This window comes from Carassius auratus, chromosome 31, assembly GCF_003368295.1.
Source record: "Carassius auratus strain Wakin chromosome 31, ASM336829v1, whole genome shotgun sequence".
Classification (NCBI taxonomy): Eukaryota; Metazoa; Chordata; class Actinopteri; order Cypriniformes; family Cyprinidae; genus Carassius; species Carassius auratus.
Genome location: NC_039273.1, coordinates 13319488 through 13346933, shown reverse-complemented (window position 1 = coordinate 13346933; position 27446 = coordinate 13319488). Strand labels below are relative to the sequence as shown.

Sequence of the window (27446 nt, the reverse complement as noted above, 5' to 3'; positions counted from 1 at the left end):
CTGTGGTCTATGAATGATTCATTTGCAACAAGCAATAACCTGCAAAAAGGTGGACCCTCTCTATATCATGTGGTGAGAAAGATGCCATGACCGCAGCATACAAGATGACACTTGCCTAATGAACTCTCTTAAAAATGCTTGTAGACAGCATCTTTGAAAAGAAGAGAAAAAATAGACTAAATGAAACTGTTTTAACAAATGATCTCATTTATTCAACTCAGCACAAGCTCAGCTAATTATTATGCTTGAATTATGTATAGCTAGAGGTGTCTACATTTTTTACTACTGAGGGAAGAGGGCCAAAAGTAAATGCTGCATTATATGTGCTCAAGTTTCTGTAGGTTCAAAGGGCTTTTCATGGACTCGAATGAGGTTAGGGCGTAAGGGTGTCACTCTAAGAATGATAAAACTAATTGGATTTTAAAAAAAAAGTAAAGATAGGACCTGCACGGGCTCTCCTGAGAACCACCAAAAGTTAATCATGTCTACATGATTTTGCTGGCTAATGTTTCTATATGTCCATTTGTCTTGCGTAATGTCTTAATAAATGGCAGTCTTGTGCATGATTTGTCAGTGTTGTTTATTATTAAGTGAAGGTGTAACTATCAGACAGTAGGCTAGCTAAACCAAGAATAGCAGGATGTGTTAACCACGGTTTTTGTGTGAGCACACATTTGGAGTGCATTGATTTTGCATGCAGGTCATTGTTGACTGTGTTCAATGGAGTACAGAGATCAATAGAGTTCAGACTGTCTAAAAGAATTCCACCATTTGCACATGCAATATGTGTCCACAAGCAGATTATCAAGGGCATGCACGTGACAGGTAGTATAGAATCATTTGTCTGGTAATTAAATACAATTAATCATTAATAGCATTCTAGAGAGCATCACTTAAAAAAAAATGTTTTGTATGATTACATAATAAAAGTATGATTACAGTCAGAGCATCTGTAAGTGTCACGATCACCAGCTGGAGATCCTTTGATAACCATCAGAGGGCACTCCATCCCTGACCTCTGTCACTCAGTCTTGGACTTCATTTCCCATAATCCTTTGCCCAGACTCATCAGTACTCATGTTAGCAACAGTGCCAGCTTAACTCTGCCTGCTCGCCACATACTCACTGCAAAGTCTTGCATGTGTCAATTCTAGACTTTTAACCTGGTTCTGGTCTTGTTTTGGTTGTTGATATTCTGTATGTTTCTCTGTATGTTAGCCTCTAAACTCTTTGACCCCCATGCTTGTTTTGACTATGACTGTGGTTTACCCTTTAATAAACTGCTGCACTTGGATCCTCAGCGTTTGAGTTCCTGTGCAGTTCTGTGACAGTAAGGATCAAAAGCACTGCACCTTTAAAATCGTCATGCTAACAAGGCTTTAAATTGGCTTATCATTAGATTTCTCACCCCTGGGAATATTGTTAGAAAGATTTTAACACTGCTCTTCCTACTCTTAACATCCTGTAAATATCGGTCAGTGGGCTATAGTATAATTAAGCATTTAAATGTATTACTAAAATTAATTATAAAAACCTGGCTACACTGTAGGCTTTTCATGTAACATACAATTTGTTTATCATATTGATTACATTTGGATATTTAATCATTTAAATGCAACATTGACATCACTCACAGATCTTCTCAATAAGACATTAGTAAGTCCCTCTGTTGATTGGTAATGTGGAAATCCAAGAGTCTCTAGTCCAGTAGAATCCATGTTGGACAGAAGTGCTGCTCTAACTCTTTGTTGCTTCCTTTATTCCATCCATGCAATGCATCATCCCAAGGCCAAGCGCAGGCATCCTGGGATATCATAATATTGGCATGGTGCAAATTTGAATTGGTCAGTCATTTTCACCTCTCTGTATCAGGAATCCATTGAAGAACAATAGTGTGAGTGAGTGTGTCAGCTCTTTGTCTTTCTCTTTGTGTGAATTTCTCAGTCCAGTTAGAGATCTGATTCTGGCTGCTTCTGAATAAACAGAGCAATAATCTACAGAGGCTGTGGGTGGAAGCTGCTTTAAAGTCTCTCATGCCACCTTGTGGTGTTTTCAAAAACCTGTTTTAGATTTTAGTCATCACCAACGAGGACCAATATAAATGTGCGTTTTATATAGCAATTTATAGCAATGGCAAATGTGTGAACTTTATTTAGGAATCACAGTCAAGCCTTAATTAAAAATTGAGATTCAGTACTAATACAGATTGCACTTTAACAATTAATTGTCATAAAATAAAAATCATATATGCATTAAAAGATTATATATGTTATATATTAATTACATATTTATATATGCCAACATTTTTTATAAAAGTAAAAAAACTTAAACTGAAAATTTAAACTGTTTTAAAACTGAAAACACATGATATATGACTTTTTTCAGGATGGTATTGTTTTATTTCTGAGGAATAATATTTACTGAACATTTAGTAAATACACACATTGTAACGTTGTGTGGTACGCACTAATTGTCACAAAGGAAAACAACTTTTTTTGGATGCTAACTTAATAATAATAGTAACATTTAGTCATTCCTTACATTAAATTTATATAATTTCTGGGCACTCGAAGTGCTTTAAATGGGGGGAATCTCCTCAACCACCGCCAGTGTATGATTTAAAATAATAAATAATGAATCATTTCACAATACACCTGTATTTAAGTTGTATCAATGGATTATCAGCAATGATTTAAACAATTATAAGGTATCACTTTAAGACGCAGTAAGATGTTTTGTGGTTGTGCTTCTTACAATTAAAGGCTATTATCGCCATCTAGTGGACGTTAATTGTTGCTACACTGATTCGCTAACATATGTACTGCAGGCATTCCATAAATAACAATCAAATAACTGCATTAATGTATCCACAAGGTGTCAGTACACACACATTAATTAACAACTCAACATTTTCTCCAAGGTTCCTGCAGCCAAGCAAACAAGTGAACGGATGAATGGATATTGACTCCATATATTGTATTATCTTAATGTATCCACGTGAATTTTTTTTGACTGGGTAATTAAACTATAATTATATAAAGTTATAAGATTTTATAAATAAATGAGAAACACAAGAGACCATTGCACAACGAATGATCAAACCTATTACAATATAGAGTATTTATAGAAATAAAATACATAAATATATCCTAAACAGATCATGTAATACTGTATATTATAACTTGATTTACATCTTACCAACTCTTATCTAATGAAAGTGTCCACCTGAGCTTCTGTTTCATGTAATGCCACACTATGCTTCACAGTTTGAAACCTATTGTTCAACCTTTTAACATCATAAATAAAACCAAATGACTTTTGTCCAGTGTATTGATTCATTTCTAATAATGAAAACCCATGACAGGTGCAGTAATGATATGTGCCTTTTATGAGACAGTTTTTCAGTGCTGCTGATCTGCAGCTTAACTGCTGGATCTCTGCTTTCTCACTAATGAGAGCTGCTCTGAGTGATGAATGCTGCTGCTTAAGAAAATGAAACACGATTTTTATGTATATTACTTGATTATTATTATTCTTGAGTCTGCTAGCATTCAAACCTTGCCATCTTCAGGCATGCTACAATAAGTAATACAAACATCAATAGCTGTTACTAGTCAAATTATTATTTGATATAATAAGCCTAGTCAAAAATTCATGCATTTTCAAAACCATGTCTAAAATTGGCATTATTTAGTTCACCATGAAGGTGAAAGTCCATCAATTGTTACAATACTATTAATCTAATGAAACAAATCATGCATTTAATATAATATGAAGATATAAAAATGTATCTGGTAATAATCATCAGGGTGATGGTTTGTATAAATCACATAAGATGTATTCAGAGAGCAGAAAATCTGAACGTGCCTCTAATGGAAATTAGTATCAGATATGACACTATTGTAGCTATTAACAATTTGCCAGTGCAAAATGAGATGACAATAATCTCTTAGCATTCGTTGACTGGGATCATTAGTGTTGTGTGATTAATTGCTTCCAGGTTGCCAAGAATAATTTTAACCTGCCTATACAATTCAATGAGACAGTCACATATGATAATTGCTGTATACTTTATAACAGTGGTTTTTAATCAGGGGTCTGAGGAGACTGCAGGAAAACTTACAATTTTTTAAATTACATTTTATAAAAATAATCTAATTTAAAATGCCTTTAAAAATCACACACACAATCCTAACTGAATGTTTGTTTTCTTTTATTTTCCATTTTTTGGAATTTGTTTTATTAAAGAACATGCTGTTCCTGAAACATCTAGAATCAATCCTCCCAGTTTCTGTCAATAAACATATTTACAGTACAATATAAATATTATGGCTTATATGAGGGAACTACACAGTGTATTAGCCTTCAAAACCAAGATCTAGTGCTATATAGCACTGTTATAGTTAACTTTGTCACACACTCCCCTTGTTGATGTGCATTTACATAGAAAATGTATGTTAAAAGGCATTTTTAAGTTAGCGGCTTCTAATCTCACATAGCCAGACTTTTGACTATCTATTAGTATAAAGTAAAAAGGCTGGGTCGAGAACCACCTATAGAAACAGTTTGTCTGACTGACATGACCAATCATGCTGCGGATTCATCTGATATTATGATATATAAAATAACAGACTGGTTATAGAACTATTGAATGGCAGTGTTGGCCCAGCTGAACAGAAACCCACACCCCATCATAAAATAAGAGCACATTTTGTCACTTGGATTCAGCATTTCTGTCTGTCTAAAAGTAATAAAAATAGATTGTTTCACAGACATGCTCAAAAACAAAATAGAATATCTGTTCTGGAATATACGCTTTACCTGCAACTGATTACCCAGAAATGGGTTATTCCTCAAAGGCACTTATTGCATCAACCTTGTAAACCCTGTTTCCAGTTGAACTAATCCCAGAAGTTGTGTAGCACCAGCCAATCAGATTAAATCTTGCAGTATCAGCCAGCTCTTGACATTTTTTTGCTTGAGTGTGTCTTGAGATCAGACTGTGGGTGGTCTGTAGTCTGAAATATATATTCTGGATCTATGTATGAATCTTATACATACCCTTGATGAATAGTGTTTTAAAATGCTCTTTATTATTAGACAGTCCATGTGATGTAAAGCCCCCTGCTTCAGTATGAAGGGTTACAAGTGCTCAGGTCCGGTTACAGCCATGCATTCCATTTCAAAGCTCTTCACTTAACACGCCTCCAAAGAAAGCAGAGGGTGTGTGCAACTGTAATTGTACAAAGTCAGCGAAGGATGAGAGCTTTTTTCAAGAAGAAATCAAGAAGTAACTTCCTATAAATCATTAAGAAATTGAAAGGATTTTCTACATGCATATTAGAGGTGAACTGGGGTTTCAAGTACTTAATAACATCAAATTAATTATGTTATTATTACAAGAAGTTTGGCCATTATACAGTCTAAGGGAATCCTGTTCTAAGAAACACTATAGTAGAATTTGTAGACTAAGAACACATTCATCATAGGCATAACAAGACACTACAACAAGTCAAGGCTTGTCGAATTGTGTGGGCGGCAAAAGTATCTGTCACAACTGTGGAAAAACTCCTCAGACACAGTATTCAGTTGGCTTTCAATTTGTACACAGTTTTCATCAATGGATCATTGTAAATCTGTGAATATTTTCTGCTCATACAGTCATTCGTAGCATCATTTATTTGGTTCTGAAATGCTGTGGAAAATAACCTCTGACTCGAACGGGCGTTTAAAAAAAGACTTCACCCCACCCAAGCTGTGGCAATGTGACAGCACCCTGTGACTCGACATCCACCCTTCACAAGAGTCAACTGACAAAAGCCATTTCAAACATCAAAACAACTAACAAAAGCCAGTTTTAGCCAGACTTTGTCTTTGCTGGAACAGTATGCTTTAGATTGGATGCCACAATGCAAAACAGTATGACAAGTTGCCTCAATCTGGAGAAAAGATATGTTAATTATTTTCACAAAACACTAAATAGTAGTGAATGAATGCATACAATATGTAACGGGTGCAGTTTTTCCATTAAAGCAGGCAAATGTGAACATTTTATTCAAATACATAGGCCTATTGTTTTGGGGTCCCTATGCCTACTATTAAGTTCTATAAAGTTATTCATATCAAATAACAATTAATCAGTTATGTCATTTATTTTCTCTTGTTTGATGAAAATTAAAAATTAAAAAGTTGTAAAATGTCCACGAAATATCAGCACTCTTGGATCTCCGTTCAAATCATAAAAATGGAACTTAGTCATGTGTAATACTTTCATTTTTATACTTCTGGCTGATATACCGATGACAATCAGTAAGTAAAGCAGGATTTTGATTATTCCAGTTGGCCATTCAGGAGACTATAAACCTCAATCTGAGCCATTTCATCAACAGAAGCAGGCTGATGGATTATAAGTCTTGATATCATGAGATGCTAATGACAGATATGCTTCATAATTGCTTTGTGGGTTTAAAATAAATTGAAACAACAACCATATAGGCATATATTCTGCTGTACTAGCACAGGAAGCTCATATACTTTAAACAAGATTGGTGTTCTGTGGTTCTTATACAATTTCTCCAGATTTCATTACTTAAAGTGAGGATAAACTTAATAAAGAGCTCTTTCACCGGCTGCTTTCTCGCAGCAGCTGAGTGAAGAAACCTGAGCTCTGACTCCTCTGAGCGCAGAGAGGGAAGGCAGTAGATCAGTAGATCATGTGATCTGTTTGCATATCAAGGTCGCCATTTTGCAGGAAAGTTTGGGAATTTCGGGCACACTCGAAGAAAGAGGAAGTGGTGCGCTGAAGAAGTTTCGATTACGGACGTGTGCGGATCGGATCCAAGACTCTCCGGCCGGGAAGGAACGGGAGCCGTCTGCGAGTGAACCTTATCTGCTCTTCAGCAGGGAATATTAATACTTCTGCCTATTCTGCCACTTCCATCGCAACAGTTCAGAATCAGTTTTTCCAAATCTTTGTAATGCACTTTGCTGCGATTTGCTGATTTACTCCCTTCATTCGTTCTGCAGAAAGTTTGTCAAAGTTGAGAGTTGCATGAAAGTATCCACAGGGTCCTGCCGCATCTGACAGGGTTGTGAGTGAAGTGGTCGCTAACAGTTTTATTGGATTGGAGGATTGTTGATATCGAGCTTTCACATGTCAGTCTAACCCGGTCAGCGATCACCGGTGATTGTTGATCACTACGAAATCAAAGTGACGCGACTGAAAGTGAAAGTGATCAGTCATTCATTCCAATGGTTTACAGCAGAAGCCCTTTAACAGTTGTGGGACTTTGAATCTTTGAGTCTTGATCATGCCAGTGAGAAAGAAAGGTAAGGTTGCTTTAAAATGTGATTATTCAAAATCCTGTGTAGCCAGTATATAAGTTATGGGACATAATGTATAATGAATATATTTTGAAATATATATTTTTACTTTGTTGTGTTTGGCCAGTGTTTCTCAGCAGGGTTTTTTATAATGTGTTTTTCAGATGCTCAGAGAGCACTGCAGCTTCTGGAGGAATACCGAACTAAACTCAGTCAGACTGGAGACCCTCATCTCAGACATTCGATTGAGAGAGTCATAAATATATTTCAGAGTACACTCTTCCAGGCTCTTATAGGTAAGTTGGTGCTAGAACAAACAGGTTTTCCTCAAGGAAGTTTCTTAACACGTGTCTTGTTGTGCTAAGATCATGGAACAGGTTTGACTTCATCATTTGACATGTTTGGCATTTTCAATGATGTATCACAGCAGTGTTTTTCCCCATTATTCTACTGCAAATAAAGGTGTTTGCACATTGCAATTTAAATATTTAGTTTTTATTCTTAAAAGAAACATACAATATAAAAAGTTACAAAGTTTTAGGATTGGAAAGTTCTGTTCGTTTTTATTTCTATGTATAGTTGTGAAGTATTTCATCTATTTGACCTATTTTTCCATCGGCTTGGCTTGTAATTTGCTGGGAATTTAGTCCAAATAATTTTTGTCAATTTGGGGAAAACCTTTGAGTTTCCCTTTTAAGTAGGCTCTTTTGGGAGTTTATGCAATTAAGATAAAATGGAAGAGGAAATTAGTGTTTTTTTTACTGTTAAAAAAGGCCAAAATAACACATCCAGAAATGGCTATAAAAAGAACTTGAAATGTTTTTGTCTATTTGTTTTATACTGGCTGATCATTGCACTGACATTAGTAGGCATCTTCAAAAAGTAAGTAGGCCTACTGTTAAAAATGAAAGATGTACTGTTCATTTTCTGCCAGGACATTTATCTATTAATATTGCAGACATTTCCATCATCTAAGACACAATGCAATGAAGTTCAAAATTCTAAAAGCAAAAACACTTGTAAAAAAAAATCAACATGCATCATAATAATATAGTACATTGTGCCATATTTTAGCAGATTTGAGTGTAGTATGGCCTACCCAATTGCAATTTAGAACCTCTTTATATCCCCCACTGGACAAATCAAAGCACCGTGGCGCATACTTATTAAAGTCTTTCAGTACTTAATTAAGAGACATTTAAAATGCATCATTGCTCTGTTCAGTAAATGTTCTGCTGTGTTCAAACGATTACAGCTTGGCGCATCGCTACCATTATTTTTCCATGATTTAAACTCCCAACATTTAGTTTGGCCTGGACTCTGCTGTTTCAATCCTTCATGGTGCAGCTATTATTTTTGGTGTAAAATTTAGTAGCAGTAGTCAGTAACTGTTTATCCATGATGCATTTATCCAGAGCAACTTGTAAAAAGTGTATTGTATTGTAAGGACAATCACCCCATAGCAACATGGCTTACTTAATTGGTCAATTACACCAACCAGCAACCATCTGGTTACCCCTACAGGACTATTACTGATAGATAGACTTTTTGACTTGAAGACTCATGAACAATAAACAACTGAACTGTAATTGAAAATGGAGCATATGTATTCAAGTCATCATTTGTATGTGTTTAATGTATTTTTGAATAAAAGATTACGTCCAGACACACACACACATGCACATACACCACAAATAAACAAGTATGACGCCACTGACTCTTTGTAGTAGTGATTGATCGCATGAGAGTAAGACTGAAGCTATCTGAATTCAATTTGGGCTTGGCTTATCTGAAATATAACTCTGGCTGCAGTAGTACTTATTTTATCAGTAATTTTATCATTGTTACTTAAGAGAAGTGTCAGGCTACAACAAATTCCGGTCTTGCAATATTAAGACTTTTGCAATTTTGAGATTAAACAACATTAATGCATTTACACTTGCTCACGTTTTTGATGGATCTCATTGTTATCCATTTGCACTTGGCCATGTAAATGAGTATCTGCAAAATGGGTTTAAATTTGTTCTAGTAAGGCATCAAAGCGGAAATGATGTGAAATCTGCATTTTCATAAAAGTTTGAATCATTGATTTTGACATTTTAGGGATTATAGTTCTGTTGGTGGCTTACTAATAACATGTATTTCACTAATCAACCTCATTATTCTTTCAGATATCCAGGAATTTTATGAAGTGAGCCTCCAGGATAATGAGAATAAGCCCATAGAGTCGTCAAGCCTTCAAACCAGAGAACCTTTTCCTCCAGTTAATGAATGGAATCTCACTGGCCTTCCCAGTACCATTGGACCAACAGAAACTGTGCCCAGCGTCCATGCCCAAAGCAAAGAGGTAAGCAGAACTTTGATGTATATACCTCTCAGCGGTGCATCTTTGCTGTATGCAGGTTGTGGATCTAAGAATGTTATTATTGGTTTCGGAGTAATTGCTGGTGTTTATGACAGTTGTTGGTGCGGTTTTATTATTGTGCAAGCAGTTATTTTTCATGCAGTGTTTCATTCTAAAACAGATTAATTCTGAAATTAAATTAGCTTAAAGACACACACTACTCCTTTGCGTACGTAGGAACTATTTCAATGGGCGATATGGTTATTTTTCAAATCGTCGTATCGTCAGCCCGTGAGATCGACTATACACAATATTATCATGCCCGGGTGGAGCAAGAGAGAGACTCTTTGTTCCTATCATAGCATAACTATTTGGTGTTTTAAACCTCGCAGGTGCACGAGAGAGAGCCTATGGAATCATCAATAATCGAAAAAATATACTTTCAAACATACTGATAAACTAACGTTAAATTTAAAAAAACTGTATTTAAAACAGCTAGTGTATATACATATTCGGACACAACTGTCATATCACGCATCCTGTGACAAATCTGCCGCATCTACGCACGGAAGTTGTCAGTCTAAATGTTCTGTACGTAAACGGTGAAAATCAATAGTAGATTTCATTTAAAGTCCAACCGTTAACACAAATATTGGGCATAAATTAACACATTAAATATAAAGTATTTAAAACAGGTAAGTTCATATGTTTGGAGTAAGTTTAATTGAACTGATGCATCAGTCATACAGCTCTCCAGATCATGCTCCTCATGACGAGACCGACGCACCGCCACAGAAAACATAACGGTGACCTTAAACTCAGTTAGTGAGGGCTCGTTTAAAATATTGCACATATATTGGCCGTTCAGATTACTTGTTGAAGTGCAATGAAATACCTTATATCTGGAGACAATGTACGTCTGTTTGTGGATGGAGACTTTGTAACAGCCGAAACGATGCATCACATTATAGTTTGGAGTGCATGAAAATAATAACAAGGCGGCAGAGCGAATTTATCATCCATAGTGGTTCTCACATAGTCCCTCTACGTCATCACCATATAGTGAGTGTTATAAGTTAAGTGATCAGTCTTTAAGAGAAGGACTACGTGAGAACCACTATGGATGATAAATTCGCTCTGCCGCCTTGTTAATATTTTGTGTGTGCGTGTGAAATGCGGTGATGAAGTGAAATAGCTGGGCAGTTTGATAGCTGGATTGTAATAAACAGCCTAATAAAAATAAAATTTGTTATTATTATTATTTTGATCTAATACATTTAAAGGTGCAGTAGGGAACTTTTGTAAAAAAAAATATTTTTTACATCTTTATTAAACCTGTCATTATGTCCTGACAGTAGAATATGAGACAGATAGTCTGTGAAAAAAATCAAGCTCCTCTGGCTCCTCCCAGCGGTTCTATTGCCATTTGCAGAAACTCCATCGCTCCCGGTAAAAAATAACCAATCAGAGCTGCGGTCCGTAACTTTGTTTGTGTTCAAAATGTAGAAAAATGTATATAATAAGCAAGTACACCATGAATCCATTTTCCAAACCGTGTTTTTAGCTTGTCCTGAATCACTAGGGTGCACCTATAATAAGTGTTTATATTCAGACTATTTTAGATTGCTTCGGGGGAGTAACCGCGGACGAGTAACTCAGTACCTTTGTGATTCTTCATAGACATAAACAGAGAGAAGTAGTTCCGGCTACGATGTTCTTCTGCAAGACGCAAGCAGTTCTGTTTATTAACCGCTAGAGCGTCAAAAGTTACCTACCGCAGCTTTAATAGGAGAATGAGCCTAATATCGTCTTGATTATCGACAGAGAAGTCTGCTTATGTCGATATCTCTGACTATCGTCGATACACGATTCAGTCGTCTATCGACACAACCCTAATTCAGAGACACTCTTTTGTCATGTCATAATGTCAGTTTCAGAAGTCATGATAATGACTCCGCTCTGGTGAACCTACTTCAGGACATCCAGGACTCATTAAACTTGAGCTTGAGAGATAATTGAGGATGTAATTTAAAGTTTATGATGCTGAGCGTGTGAAGTGTTAAACCTCTGAAAGATTGAAATGTGTTACTCTTAAATAGTACACAAGTTATCTTATTTGATAATATAATTTTAAATCTGATAAGTCTTGGTCATGAATTTTTCATTTAAATTGTTGTTCACATTCTAGAGTGGGGGCAGATTTTCCTTCTGTTGGGATTGGAACTGATGTGCCATAAATAGAAAGTGTTTTAACAATGCATAAAACTCTTATTTCTATTGAGTCTCAGATGAATCAGATGAGTGTTTGAATGTCTCCACTGGCACAGAGGATGTAGCTTTGTGGTGTTTTATTTATTTCAAACTTCTGTTTCTCCACTCTGATTTTGAAAGCATGAAACCAGAATTGGGAATAACATGCCTAGAAAAAAATATTTAATGATCAGAAAAATAGTTTAATGAAATAGCATAACATGCTTAATACATTGTATTTTTATTACTAACACTTCAGGATTTTACTAAAGCTTTCTATCTCTCTCTCTCTCTCTCTCTCTCTCTCTCTCTTTCTCTGTTAATATACTTAGTATTTTTTTTTAAAGAAAAAAAAAAAACCATATTCATAATATCTCAGCATAACATGATTAAAAACAATCCTGATTATTTGATTATTAACATGAATCAGTTCAGCTCTTATGTCTTGTGATTTGTGTGTGGAATTTTAAGGACCCTGTTTACGAAGCTGGAACATTGCAAAGATTTTTTTGTTTGTTTCAAAACGTAAAGTCCAATGGTTGATGTTGAAACTGCAGGACAGAGGCGTTTTAACCCACATAGTGACGTTCTGTTGGAGTGCGCGCGTTCAGAGGTGAGGGGAGCACATTATGCTGGTTGGTCTCCCTGTGGTGCTCCTATCAACTCTGAACGCGCGTCAATATGAGTGCAGGCGTCCTCCTCCTCAGCATCCCCGACACACTGCCGCGGAAAGGAAGGTGATGCATGAGGTGATGCAGACTTGACTTCTTTGAGTATGTGGATGTGTACGTTGTTTGCTCAACTGAGAGTAAGTTCCTGTCGCACGAGCAATGCTTTCATGCATACATTCGCATATTTTAGCGACAGGATTAGAGCAGCTGGAATGAGATGCTGAGAGGTCGCACTCTGAAGAATGGACTGTTTATGTATCGTTAGCACAAAGGTAAGACACCCATATATCTGTTTGCAATGTTCTCCGTGCTGTTTGTCCAGAGTATGATTAATATACAGATCATTATGATTTATTTTTTACTTGATTACTAACCCAGTATGATTACTTTGATAAGAAATAATGCAGCAAAAGGTTATCACTCTATGCATTGTGCACAGATTAGGCTGTTCTTTAGAGAGTTTTATTTGATCTTAAATATTTAGGAGGTGTCAGTATAGGAAAGAGTTACACAACCGCATTTTATAAGAAACCGACCCCCTCAAGACTTCAGGACTCATAAAGTAATTGAATTGAAAGCGGTTGATACGTGCTGTGAACAAAGGAGCAGTCAACAACTGGTTGTCCAATCACATCTTAAACATGCATATTTGCAGATCTTTGCTGTCAGTCACTTGTGTTAGGACTGTCAGCCTCTTTCAGATTAAGAAAAATAGCACACTGTCAAACTTAACAGTCAAGTTTATTAAATGAGTTCATTTTACTCGAATATTACTGAAAGTTCATTGCACTTAATAGTTATGTGAACTCAATAATTGATTATATTAAAGGGCTAGTTCACCCAAAAATGAAAATTATGTTTATCTGCTTACCCCCCGGGGATCCAAGATGTAGGTGACTTTGTTTCTTCAGTAGAACACAAACTGATATTAAGTCAAACCGTTGCAGTCTGTCAGTCTTTTAATCTAAGTGGATTAGAATCGTAGCTAAAATATACAATAAAACTAAAACCAAATGAAACCCCGCGGCTTGTGATGATACATTGATGTGTAAAGACACAAAACAATCGGTCTGTGCATGAAACTGAACCATATTTACATAGTTTTTTTTTTTTTTTTACCTCTGTTTCACGCAATGTCCAAACTGCTAGAACTCTCCTGAGTGCATCCTTCTGATTGTGTTCTCAGCAGCAGGGCATGAGGCATCTTCTTCATATTTTTTTTTATGGCGTATGGCAGACTTATAAGTGCATTACCTCCACCTGTCTTTCAAATGGACCATTGGTACTCTATCTACAATCTCAATTTGGAGTGTCAATGATCGGAGTGTCAGTTCACTAGATCTGTATAGATTACAAAACTATACAGGTATTTAAGTTGAGCCTTTGGTTTAGTGGAGCATGTTAAGACTACCTCTACATTACTTTGTGAGTACCGTATTTTTCGGACTATAAGTCACACCTAAGTATAAGTCGCATGAGTCCAAAAATGCGTCTTGATGAGGAAAAAAACATATATAAGTCGCACTGGACTATAAGTCGCATTTATTTAGAACCAAGAACTAAGAGAAAACATTACCGTCTCCAGCCGCGAGAGGGCGCTCTATGTTTTCAGTGTAGACTACAGGAGCACAGAGCAGCATAGAGTGCCCTCTTGCGGCTGTAGACGGTAATGTTTTCTCTTAGTTCATGTCAAATTAATTTTGATAAATAAGTCGCACCTGACTATAAGTCGCAGGACCAGTCAAACTATGAAACAAAGTGTGACTTATAGTCCGGGAAATACGGTAGTATTGGTACCTGCTGATATAGTCTCTTGTTATATTAGCACATGTGTGCTTTAGCCTGATTAATAGCTATCTTCTGCCATCTAGTAGAGATGAGACCGTGTTATAAAATTAAGATTCAGTTATAAAACCAATAATTGAATTAAGTTAAATTGCATTTAAAGAAATTTTCTTTGAGATGAATGATAATAGTTCACAGTACTCATAACTGTTGGTTTCTAAACTTAATTGAATTGAGGTAACTGGTTTCCTCAATTAAATTGTGTTGGGTTTTACAGTGTGTGGTTTGAGAGAGGATCAAAACTCTTCTTGAATGGCTGCGAGGAGGAACTGGGAAAAAATTTGAACGTATTTGTTGGCTGCACATCTAAGAGCATGAAATCAGCAGGAGCTGCCTGATGCTTTGGAATAGAATTTAGAATAATAAAAAAGTGAATTTTGTAAGATGCAAGCATTAATCAAGGCTAATGTGAGTTCATGAAGGGAATCCTCTTCAGTAACCTGTTGATACAGACATTTAGTGTGATTTCTGTGTGCTTCTGTATATAGGACAACATTCCTTTCTGTCACCTTAATTCTATAAACAATATGTATGGATGAGGGCTCCCATTTCAGTCGGGCACAAATGTGTGTCTCTAGAACTGTGATGATTAGATTAATTCCAGATTGTTCTTACCTTAATGAGATCGGAGTACCCTTAAGTGGGTGAAATTTGTAAAAGGTGTTTAAAATGTAAAGCTGTTTATCATTCAGTGCCGCTTACGATCACTCATCACCATAACAGAATGCTAAAGTGTTTTCAAGTCCCAGCCATCTGGAAGTTCTGAAAGAAATTAGCATACTGAGATCATAGTCTACTGATTTTTATCTATTACCAGAATGTATTTCAGTGTGTTTAACCACAGACCTGCATCAAAGAGTCCTTTAGAATTCACCGGTTATTATTACAGGTTTGCACATATAGAGGATGCTTGCTGAAAGCGGAGCACTTGCAGTGTCTGAACACTTACAGGCATGCACTTGAAATATGCTAAAATTATGGTTATATAATCTATGGTGCTAAAGATGCCTTTTCCGCTTGGAGTGCATTATATTTGTCTGTAGTGGCAAAAGCACAACATCTTTGCTGCTGTAAATGAACAGCCACTACCAGCCCTCCACCTGAAAACAAGGCCCAGGGGTCTATTTTAAAGCCTTGCATGCTTGGAACTTCCTGACTTTCCCATGTTCTTATATGGGCTAATAACTAGTGACCATCTCCAGTACTGATTTAGCAACCTTGGGATTCATGAGTTCAATTTGTGGTTTGATTAAAAAAAAAAAATAATAATCCTCCTAATTGAGGCGAGAGTTCCTTTCTAGATAAATCTTGACATTTAAAATCCAGTGCTTGGTTTTGCACATGCATATTGTTTTAACAAGAATGTCATACGGTGTTCAGTGTAAGTGTTTTTAGTATGTATTTTACTCCTTCCCCTTTTATTGGTTTGCTTTTTACTGAGTGGTTTGCCCTTTTTGAGAGCTTCTCTTTGAAGAACAGAATAAGAATGGTTTGCAGAGAGCAGCACACTGTCAGTTTTATGTGACTGGTGGATGTGACTAAACTTAAAATATGTTTTCAAGTGCCCCTGATTTCAACCATAGAAAGACAGTGGAAATGTGGGCTTGTAGTGGTTAGGCCTATTTATTTGACAGGCTGATAAATGATGCAGGAATTTTATTTTGACAGCACTGAGAATGTTATTTAAAATGAGTATTAGCTGGTCTTATATCATAATATATCTTCATTTTTATTTTATGTTTTAACAGTTTCTGTATTTGTGAAAAATACTATAATAGGATTACAAAATATCTGTTTGTTACAGGTTGATTTTTTTTTAAGTTAAACATTTTTCTGTATTGATTTAATTTTGAAATTGTTTTTTTGTAATTTTATCAATATTATATAATTTATTGCAGCATGTTTTCTTTTCAAATAGGTGGTGTTATATCATATATATCGGCTGTCAGCACTGGCATCAGCTATCAAAAAGTAGGGCTAAAATGTTTAGCCTACAACAACTATCAACAAATATTTTTTGTCGAGCAGTTTGATCTCATATGACCTAATGTATGAGCCTGCAATACTGTTGTTTGACCAGTGTGGCACTGTAGCGCAAGACTGAAATTAAGCCTTCCTGGATGCAATTCAACAGAAGAAGATAGCTGTTCAGATCAGGGGGCAAGGAACTCGACCGGAAGTTGAAGTCGGGTGGGGGCTGCCATCTTTTAGCAGAACTTCACTTGCGTTAGCATTCCCATTGACTCCCATTCATTTTGGCGTCACTTTTGAGCGAATAACTTTACATCTGAGGCATTTAAAGACTCCGTTTGTCCATTATTTATTTCTAAAGATACACGACAATGTATAAAGGGCTCCATTACCTTCTATGTTACATTATGGCCGCGTATAAACAGTTTTTGTAAAAAATAGGCTAACGATTGCATCATAACCACTCGGCTCTCTGTCGCATTACCGTACAGACAGGAGGAGAAGCTCGCAGGCAATTAACGTAATATGGCGTACTGGCGTTACATTTTAAAATACTATACAAAATAATTAATCAGAATACTTACTCCTGCTCACTCACGACAAAGAACTACCCGCTCAAGCTCGCCGTCTCCGCAAGATTAACGATGGAAGTTTGCACGCACAGCCACTTAGAAGATTTACATCTGTCAGACAGGTTGCTGACGTCGTCAAGCTTCGTTTGAGTCTGCGCGTCAGAAACGGAAGTGCTAAAAAACGCTAAAAATGGGCTTCACTTGTCTCAATTGAGTTCCAATGGGGTCGCTGTGTCCATTTCTTTTACTGTCTATGGTTCAGATGCTGCTGAGTTACGTTTGGATGAATATGTTAACGTGCTGTGCACTTTCCTTTTAATAATGTAATAAAAACAACAAAAACTGACTGCGGTGAGAAGGCAGCAGTTAAGAATGCATCTGATTACAGCAATTTGGATTTGCACAAGCTTTGCAGTTCAGTACTCCAATACTGAAGTCTAGTCACTTCACGTTTATTTATATAGTACTTAAAGGGATACTCCACCCCAAAATCAATGTCCAGAAAAGTATGAAAAGCATTGTCGAGTAGTACATCTGCCATCAGTGGTTCAACCGCAACGTTATGAAGCAATGAGAATACATTTTGTATGAAAAGAAAACAAAAATAACAACTTTATTCAACTATTCTTCACCTCTGTCTTTCCCCACATCATATCAGTTCGAGTATGTTTACACAGTAAATCAAAGTTGTCATTATCACCCTCCTCGATTCATAACTGAGTAAATCAACCTGTTTTAACAAACTCCTACTATTCTATTTTTAGTTAATGTGTTTGAGTCCTGCAATAGTTGTAACCTGCACAGATGTTATCATTACAGATTACCATCAGAGCTCACCATGTCCTGGGATTGTGTGATTTGTGAGAGAGTTTCTCTCTCAGGGCTCTGGCTGGGTTCATTTGAGTTCTCTTGCAGGTTTGTGTGCAGCAGCTGTGCTTTGAATATTTCTCTTCAATTATAGCAGCAAAAACTTGCTGTTAGCACTTAACTTTTTGGAACTTTTGTGAACTTTTATCTTATATGTGTAAGACCTAACTGTTCTTTAGAGTTCTGTTGACCAAGAGCTTGTCTTAACTTGTATATTACATGTTTGGAATAATTAAACTGAACCTTTTGATACAAATTAAATGCATTTCATGAAATGACACTTTATGAATTAAATATTTTATTATTGTGCCTAGAAGGTTTTTTTTTCTTATTGAGCAGAGTAAATGTTTCCTTGGCTTACCTTTTAAGCTTTAAGTAGCTTAGCATTTATCCCTTAATTGTCTTTGGAAAGACCTATTTTTGACTGTAAGAGAATTTGATCTTTGTCTTGGTCAGCTGAAATGCACTCGAGTAGATACTACAAGCTCTGAAAGTGTTAATGAGCAGTTGAATTACTCAAGGTCATTGCGTGGTGTCATTCTGTGAAGACTGGAGAGGACGTCCCAGGCTAAATGGAGGATTCAGATGAGGGACTGAATGTAAAGTATCTTGCTTATAAAATTGCTCATGTATCATGCGGTGTTATTTTTCTGTCTTTGATTGCCATTTATAGAGATCAATATTGCTTGGTTATCCTGTATTCTATATTAGTTTGGTCCATGTTAATTGTTGGTGCTGTTTCTATGGCATATTACAAATATTATGCATATGAAACGAAAAGATTTAAAGCGTCTTTGGACATTCATATTTCTCAGGATCCAGTATCTCAGGATACAGTGTACTAATGAACTATGAATGCAGTTCAAAAGTGTATATTAGAATGATTTCTTATGATCAAGTAATGCAGATCTTGTTGTTAAGAATTGTCTTATTGACCAAATTTGTCAACTAGAAATTAAAAATGGCAGAGTTGTAACATTTTATTGATATTTGACAAGATTTGACACCTTGAGGAGGAAATGATGTCGCTGTTTGTTCCATTTTGAAGCGGTGTTTCTCTTTCTTCTGAATATATGTATCGTTAGAATTATGATCAGAGGTTTTACACGAGTCCTGCCTCTTACAGCCTATTTGTTTCTGGAAAATATAGCATATAGCATGTAGCATATTGCATATAGCAATTATAGCTTATTTTATGCATTTGCATTTCAAATAATCAAGTCATTTAAATGTAAAAGATTGTCCTGTTTTAATAGCTTATGCTATATCTCCTGAAAAAAAATGCTGTTTGAATAATTAGTCATAAATCAATTTTCTTGTGTGTTCTGTCTTAAATATGACAGTTTGGCAATAGTTTGTTGTAGATGAACAACTGTCACTATGCAGTTAGTTATTTTATTCAGTACTGTTTGGTTGTACTGCTGTGTTGATGTCAGCAGGGATCGCAGAGGTCAACGAGGTGAGGTACGTGTGTCTGTGTCTAGCGCTGCTGGGGTGACAGCAGGTGGGAGCCGTCTGACGCTGTGGCAGAGTTCTGCACTCACACTTCCACGCTTACTGAGTCACTTCCCATTCACTCACTTACTGTCCCCACATGCACACTCGGTTTTATATTTCTGAGGATTTTTACTTTTGTAAAAAAAAAAAAATATGGTATTTATATCTTATTATATGCGATTTGTCTGTGCAGTGTTCTGACAGCCCTAGTCTTTGCCTTCTGACTTCATCTCGCTCTTTAGACTATGCACGGTACCCATTCTGGCTCTCTCTTTCTTTCAGTCTGCCTCTCATATGTATAATGTGTTGAGCTTGCAGAGTGGGTGACGTGTGTGTGTGGGGAGATCCAGTCTGGTGCAGTGAGACCCCCAGCTTTTATGTCTTGACTATCATGCTGTTGGCTGTCTGTTGGAATTTGGAGCGAGGAAACACTCCGGTGTTGCTATTGTGTTCTAACAAAAAATCACAAAAATGTCACAAAGAAATTGGATTTACAGAGATGATCAAACACTTCACCATAAAAAATAAGGCTGTTAATCACAAGCTGCATGGTAGTCTGTTAGCTTAGACTGAACTCTACACTTAATGGGAACAGCTTTATTGGGAACTTGGATGTAATATGAAGTATGTGAGCTCAGAGTAGAAGAGAAACAGACAAATGAAAAAAGCACTGCATTTTAAAAAGTGAACTTGTATATTTGCTAAATGGGATGTTTTCCAACGCACACTTTATTTAAGAAACTTACATACAAAAAAAATACCTACTTGATTATTATTGGCTAATAATCTCTCATTTTATCGCCTCACTGCTTATATGGTAACACAGGATTGATGTTTTATCACAATTGAGGAAGTATGAGTGTTTATATACAGGTGCTGGTCATATAATTAGAATATCATAAAAATGTATTTATTTCACTAATTCCATTCAAAAAGTGAAACTTGTATATTATATTCATTCATTACACATTACACAGACTGATATATTTCTAATTTTTATTTCTTTTAATTTTGATGATTATAACTGACAATTAAGGGAAATCCTGCTCATTTTGCCTGAATTACTGCAGCAATGCGGCGTGGCATGGAGTCGATCAGTCTGTGGCACTGCTCCGGTGTTATAGGAGCCCAGGCTGCTCTGATAGTGGCCTTCAGCTCTTCTGCATTCTTGGGTCTGGCATATCATATCTTCCTCTTCACAATACACCATATATTTTATTAACGTCAGGGCGAGTTTGCTGGCCAATTAAGAACAGCGATACCATGGTCCTTAAACCAGGTACTGGTAGCTTTGGCACTGTGTGTAGGTGCCTGGTCCTGTTGGTCCAATCTGCATCTCCATAAAGTTGGTCAGTAGCAGGAAGCATGAATTGCTCTAAAACTTCCTGGTATAAGGCTGTGTTGACCTTGGACCTCAGAAAACACATTGGACCAACACCAGCAGATGACATGGCACCGCAAACCATCACTGACTGTGGAAACTTTACACTGGACCTCAAGCAACATGGATTGTGTGCATCTCCTGTCTTCCTCCAGACTCTAGGACCCTGATTTCCAAAGGAAATGCAAAATTTACTTTCATCAGAGAACATGACTTTGGACCAATCAGCAGCAGTCCAGTCCTTTTTGTCCTTAGATGCTTCTGACGCTGTCTGTTGTTCAAGAGTGACTTGACACAAGGAATGCAGCTGAAACCCATGTCTTGCAGTGGTTCTTGAAGCACTGACTCCAGCTGCAGTCCACTCTTTGTGAATCTCCCCCACATTTGTGAATGGGTTTTGTTTCACAATCCTCTCCAGTGTGTGGTTATCCCTATTGCTTGTACACTTTTTTTCTCCCTTTTTTTCTACCACATCTTTTCCTTCCTTTCGTCTCTCTATTAATGTGCTTGGACACAGAACTCTGTGAACAGCCAGACTCTTTTTCAATGACCTTTTGATGTCTTGACCTCCTTGTGCAAGGTGTCAATGGTCGTCTTTGGACAACTGTCAAGTCAGCAGTCTTGTTTACATCAGAGTGCACACTCTTTCAAGCAGCATACAGCAGTGTTGTGCATTTTGAGCAGTTCGTGGGAATAGTATTCTTAAAATGCATTCAAACTTATGAATAATTTGTAATATATAATAATTCACAGTATTTAGAAGTGCCCACGATAACAATATCGTACATATTTATTATCATGATATATTGCATTTCTGAATACCGGCACATGTCTAGTCGTGAAACCCATATTTGGCTAGTGTAGAGAGGGGAAAAAAAAATACCCAGACCTGTGTAGTCTGTGTTGTGCTGTAGCTGCTCTCTTATAGTTTAACTCCAGTGGACTTGACAAGGCAGTGCAGGCTATTTAACGAGACACCTGCGGTGGAGCTGGAGGCGGCCGCCCACCCCTGAGTGTGACCCTGCCGGTCTGAGAGGAATAAATTACCTGTCAGTGTATAAGTATGTTGAGTAAGACTGTCAGCTTGTTTTTTTTTTTTTTTGCTGCTGGCCATTGTTCATTGCATATATTAAGCATCACCACAGTCCTTTAGGTGACTCTCAGGGGACTTCAAACGAAATTCTCCTGAAATCCAGAAACACGGGTGATATGCTGTGCCAAAATTGATTTACATTATTAAAAATGTGAGTATACGACACACAGCACAGGGAATTTTCCATCACACACTCTGAGGCCTATATTCTATAGTTTAAAAAAAATTTTTTTTATAGTTTTTCATTTATATGACTTGTTCGATGCAGTTTCTTGAGCAAAGACAAATGAGCGATGGAAAATTTGAATTTAGTAGAACGTTTGTTTGTTTGGGGGGGTTTGATTGGGTTTTGAGGTAAACCTGTTGTAGAATTCAAAAGTTTTATTTAATATTGATCAAAGAAAGCATTAAATTGATAAAACAAAGTGACAGCAAAGACATTTATATATATTGTTTAAAAGGTTTATTTCAAAAACATGTAAAAAGCATAATTGTTTCTTGGATAATAAATAAAAATGTTTCTTGAGCACCAAATCTGTATATTATATATATTTTTTAAAGGATTACGTGACACAAAAGACTTCAGTAATGGCTGCTGAAAATTCATCTTTGTCATCACAGGAATAAATGACATATTAAAATGTTATAATAAAAGCAGTTATTTTAAATGGTAATACTATTTCATAATATCTCTGTGTCCTTTTTGCCCAACCAGGTCAGGCTAAACACAGCCCTGGGGTGATCTCTAGTCTAGATGCTCTGGTTTCCTTTGAGTCAGTGAGTAATGCACCCAGCCAGGGCACTGATGCTGGCAGGAGGAGCATTATGTGCAGCCATTCAGATTTTGAAATGACCAGTCAATGACCTTATCCTTTTTTGGCTTTAAGACAAAGTGTCAAGTGTTGAATTTTATTCCATTTGGTCTGTTTCTTTCCATCCAGTTGTTTTAATATAATGTCTGATCAGAGTGCAGTGCAAGGTTATTATTGTTAACCAAAATTAAAATAAAATCGTTTGACAGTCAGAATCTAGTTTTCAGGGCAAACTGTTTTTCAGAAGGTGTGATGAAATGTCACTTCCTCTTAAACATGACATATTAACAGCTCACTGCTGCTGCTTTGGTAAGTGTGAAAATGTGAGTGGCTTAATCCATATGTAGTAGAGGAGACAGAATGTTCTTTATTCGTGAAAACATTTTCAGGACATCAGTGTTTTATAAGCTTAACCGTAAGGGTGGGCGATATCTCAATATTTAAAATATATCGCAATATTTTTTAAATACGATATGGATTTTGACATATCGTATATATCGATACATTGTTTATATTTAATTCTGATTCCGCCACTTTGCTTGTTTACCTTCTCTGTGTTGTGCTCCCTCACCCTCTGCCTTCTTGCATTTGTCCCCCCTCCCCTCGCGTGTACAGAACTAGCCTAAAAAAAAAAGTCACAAAAAAAGGACAACTACCGGTAGTTTAAGTTTAAGGCATAGGGCGAACAGCAGGCAGATGTCTACTGTATGGCCCTATGATTTCCGTGATGCAGAAAATGTGCACAGAATCGCGGAATCCAGTCATAAAAGTTTAAAGGGGGGGTGAAATGCTCATTTTCACTCAATATCCTGTTAATCTTGAGTACCTATAGAGTAGTACTGCATCCTTCATAACTCCAAAAAGTCTTTAGTTTTATTGTATTCATAAGAGAAAGATAGTCTGTACCAATTTTCCCGGAAAAACACGACCGGCTGGAGGAGTGACGTGTGGGCGGAGCTAAAGAATCACGAGCGCCAGTAGGCTTTTGCGTTGAGAGCGTTTGGAAGCTGTGGCATTACCGTGAGGACAAAACCAACCAAAACAAACCATGGCTAACAGATTCAGCGTATATTTATGATCCAGAATCAGACCCAGAGGCTGAAATTTAACAAGAGCAGCATCAGCAATGACATTTCTATGTGGTATGTACTGAAACTGTATATATTTGCTTAGCGGTTTTGGAAAATGACTAAGTTCCACTTTGTCGTCTTTTTTTAAATTTTTTTAAGCTGTACATGTGGAAAGTGCAGTTTGATGACAACATCGCATGTTGTTTACTTGATGTGCTTACGCGCCGATAGCTAAGTTAACAACACAGAGATATTTGAAGCAGTTTTACTCACCGCCTGTGGTTCCAACACACGATAGTGACCCTTTTTCGTTGGGACTGCATTATCCTTAAGAAATAAACGATGTGCATATCCGGCGTCAAACTGGGCCTTGTTTGTAAAACAAGCATCTTCGAAATGCAGGGCACAAACACTTGCACAACTCCGTGGATGCTCTGTAAAAATAAACTCAATCCACTGGTCCCTTAATGCAGTTTTTTCTTTGGTAATCTGTGCAGGGTTGTCTTGCCCTGGCAACCAAAAACACACTCCTTTTGTGACATTTCACGACGCTCTCGCTCTGATCAGTGATTGTCTGTGCACAGCCTCTTTCTGCTCTGCTATACGGGAGCGCGCGCTCTTCCGGCAGAAGTGCCCTCAGGACCCATATAAGGAAATTCCGCTCCATCTAACGTCACACAGAGCAATACTCGAAAAAAAACTTTCCTAAACTTTTGACAAACCGGAAGGAGTATTTTTGGAACAGAAATACTCCTTCAAACGTACAACTTAATTTTTGAAACTTTGTCCATGTTTAGCATGGGAATCCAACTCTTTAACAGTGTAAAAAACTCAGTATGCATGAAATAGCATTTCACCCCCCCTTTAACAATTTATAGTTTAACGCTGAATGTCACGGAATTTGTCAAATTTTGAATGAATTAATCAAAAGTAGCTCGTTGCACTTGCATCAAATCGCAATATGGACTAATATCTGCAAATATTAACCCGGAAAAGTCTATTTAAATATGAATCCTGCATGTTCTGCGTGTCTCTGTTAATGAATGGCGCAGAAGCGTGTCTTCATTCATTACACACACGGAAGTGCGCTCGACGCTTGCACTGATTTCAGCTTCTGTCGTCTCACTAAATTTGGACGTAAACACATGAGGAACATCTCCAGAACTGCACTAAGAGTCACTTCATGAGCATCTGAACACTTGATTTGAGTAAAACTAGCGTCATATCACATCATAGACTGTGGTATGGCATATACAGAACTGTAAGGGTAAACCCATCAAAATAAAAATATTTGCCTGAAATCTATTACTATTGTTCAACAGAATTTACATAGCCCACTACTACTACTATTAAAATGAAACAAACATAATTATTTAAGGAATAATCACATTTCTTCCATGTTTTATTTTTAATAGTAAATCCCCTTTGTTTGCCAAAAAATAAAGTTTGCTTAATTTTAAATAATTAAAAGATAAATTAAATGAATGTTTTATGACTTCATTTGATAACCAGAAAAATGTAAATACACAGAATTTCTGAAGGGAAAAAACATTTCACATAAGGCTATTTTAAGAATTTTTTTGTAACTAATTAAGTTGGTTTTATGCATTTAAATAATTACACATGCTAAAACGCAGAATTAGGTAACAATAAAACATATGGTGAAAAATAAAATAAAAAGTTTCATAGGGCCCTAAACATGTAATATTTGGCATATTTGTTTTTGCAGTAGTTTTTGGGGGGTTATTTTTCCTCTAAAGATATCGAGATCTATATCGTATATCGAGAGATAATTTTTGGTCCATATCGCCCAGCCCTACTTAACAGTAAGGATTTTTTTTTCCTTTTACTGGCCCATCAGGACTGTGCCCCATGTAGTTCAGATTTGCACTTGCCTTGCCAACATTTTAACTTTTTCCACATTTAAAATAATAAAATAAATAAATAAAATATTAAAATATTTATAGAAATAAAATATTATTTAAATTAAATCATTGTAATAAAAAATATAAAAAATATTTGTAAAAAATCACTAGTCGTTCATGCAACATCCTCGTCCTCAGCTGTATAAAAAAAAAAGAAAAAAAGCTTGGTGATGCATTTAAATAAACAAAATTTACAGCAGCAGTGTTCAAAAACATCACTTAAAATTAGTGTTTAACCCACTAGAAGGCATTAAAGAATGCAATACTGGCTGAAACTGTCACACTGGACCTTGGCCATCAAGCCATCTTGTGTTGAGGGTATTTAGGAAATGCTTGTTGTCTTATTTAAAAACCTAAATGTGTGAGAATAGTTTAGTGTAATGTATAGGGCTGCATTTTTTTCTCTCCCTCATAAGGAGATGCATTTGGGACACTGAAATTTCGAATTCTTTTTTTCCATACAGTTTGAGGTCATCTCCACGCCACATTATAAGGGGATTCAGCATTTTATTTTAGTCATTTGAAGCAGCTCTATTTAAAGGAGTTTCCTGTGTCACTTCCCCCTGGATTTGTGAACTGTGATTATAGGCCCATTACATTGTGGCTTTAGTAAAACCTATAAATGATGTCCGCTGCATTGCTTACAGATTTTTAGAATTTACTAATATAATCTTTTATATAATCTCAGCAGTATGTGAAAATGAAAATGTATTCTCTAGGCCTTGTATCACCCTAAATTGGTTACTTTTGTGATTTTAATGAACAGCTGATTGTATATTATCCAACTTAATGTTGCTAACTAAGTGTCTTACTGAATTAACTGAAAAAATGAATGAACGAATGCATGCATGCATGAATAATGCATTGAATGAATGCATTATTAACTGAATGAATGCGTGAATAATAATTCTTTCAATTTTCCATGCATTCATTCAATGCATTAATCACGCATTGAATGAATGCATGGAAAACTGAAAGAATGCATGAATAAGAATAATACAATGAATGAATGCATGACTAACTGAATGAATGCATGAATAAGACAATGAATGAATGCATGACTAACTGACTGAATGCATGAATTAGAAAAAAACAAGAATGAATGCATGACTAACTGACTGAATGCTTGAATTAGAATAAGACAATGAATGAATGCATGACTAACTGACTGAATGCATGGCTGAACAAAGCTTTAATGGGTTTGGAATGACATGGGGTAAGTAATTAATGACAAAATTTTCATTTTGGGGTGGAGTATCCCTTAATGCACGAGGAACCAATTAAATGAATGAATACATAACCCCTTGAATGAATTAATTAATGAATATCTAACCAATTAAAAAAATTATAATTGAATGAATAAATAAATGAATGATTGCTTGAATGAATGGACATAGTGATTTTGAGTTTAAATGAATGTATTATTTCAGTATTAGGCTATTTATTTATTTGTTTTGTTTTGGAAAGAAGAATCTTTCCAATGATATGACAATAAACTAGCACGGCTGGGAAATCGGCTGCGTGGGTCATTTATGCCATTTAGTGGCCATACATTTGAAGCAGATATGGGTATCCCTTCAGCACATGTTCTGTTCGCAGTTCGTTCAGTGTCATTGTCTGTGTTTGAAGGGAGCGTGATTACAGAACGGTGAGGTGTCTCTGCCTGCTGAGAGCTCAGATCTGTGAGCTCAACTGATGGAGTGGTGTCAGCGTGATTTTTCTCTGTGTGGGAGGCAGGAAGGAATGGAGGTGATGTGAAGGAGCCATGAGTCAGTTTGAGCTTTCATAGGTCACCACCTGCAAGCCATACAATCCCTTCATGTTT

At 36.4% G+C, this 27446-nt stretch overlaps 1 protein-coding gene across 14 annotated transcripts in view; it reads left to right on the top strand.

Moving 5' to 3' along the window:
* Positions 1–6729: 6729 nt before the first annotated feature.
* LOC113050581 (disks large homolog 1-like) overlaps positions 6730–27446 on the top strand; it is a 111314-nt gene continuing 90597 nt past the window's right edge. For 9 of the 14 annotated variants that reach the window (XM_026213704.1, XM_026213702.1, XM_026213710.1 and 6 more), the window contains exons 1-3: positions 6734–7329; positions 7488–7619; positions 9495–9670. In XM_026213704.1, coding sequence (XP_026069489.1) covers positions 7311–7329; positions 7488–7619; positions 9495–9670 — 327 coding nt within the window. In that variant the 5' untranslated portion in view covers positions 6734–7310. Of the gene's footprint in view, positions 7330–7487; positions 7620–9494; positions 9671–27446 lie in introns of all 14 variants that reach the window. The other 5 variants (XM_026213706.1, XM_026213705.1, XM_026213701.1 and 2 more) reach the window with 2 other exon arrangements.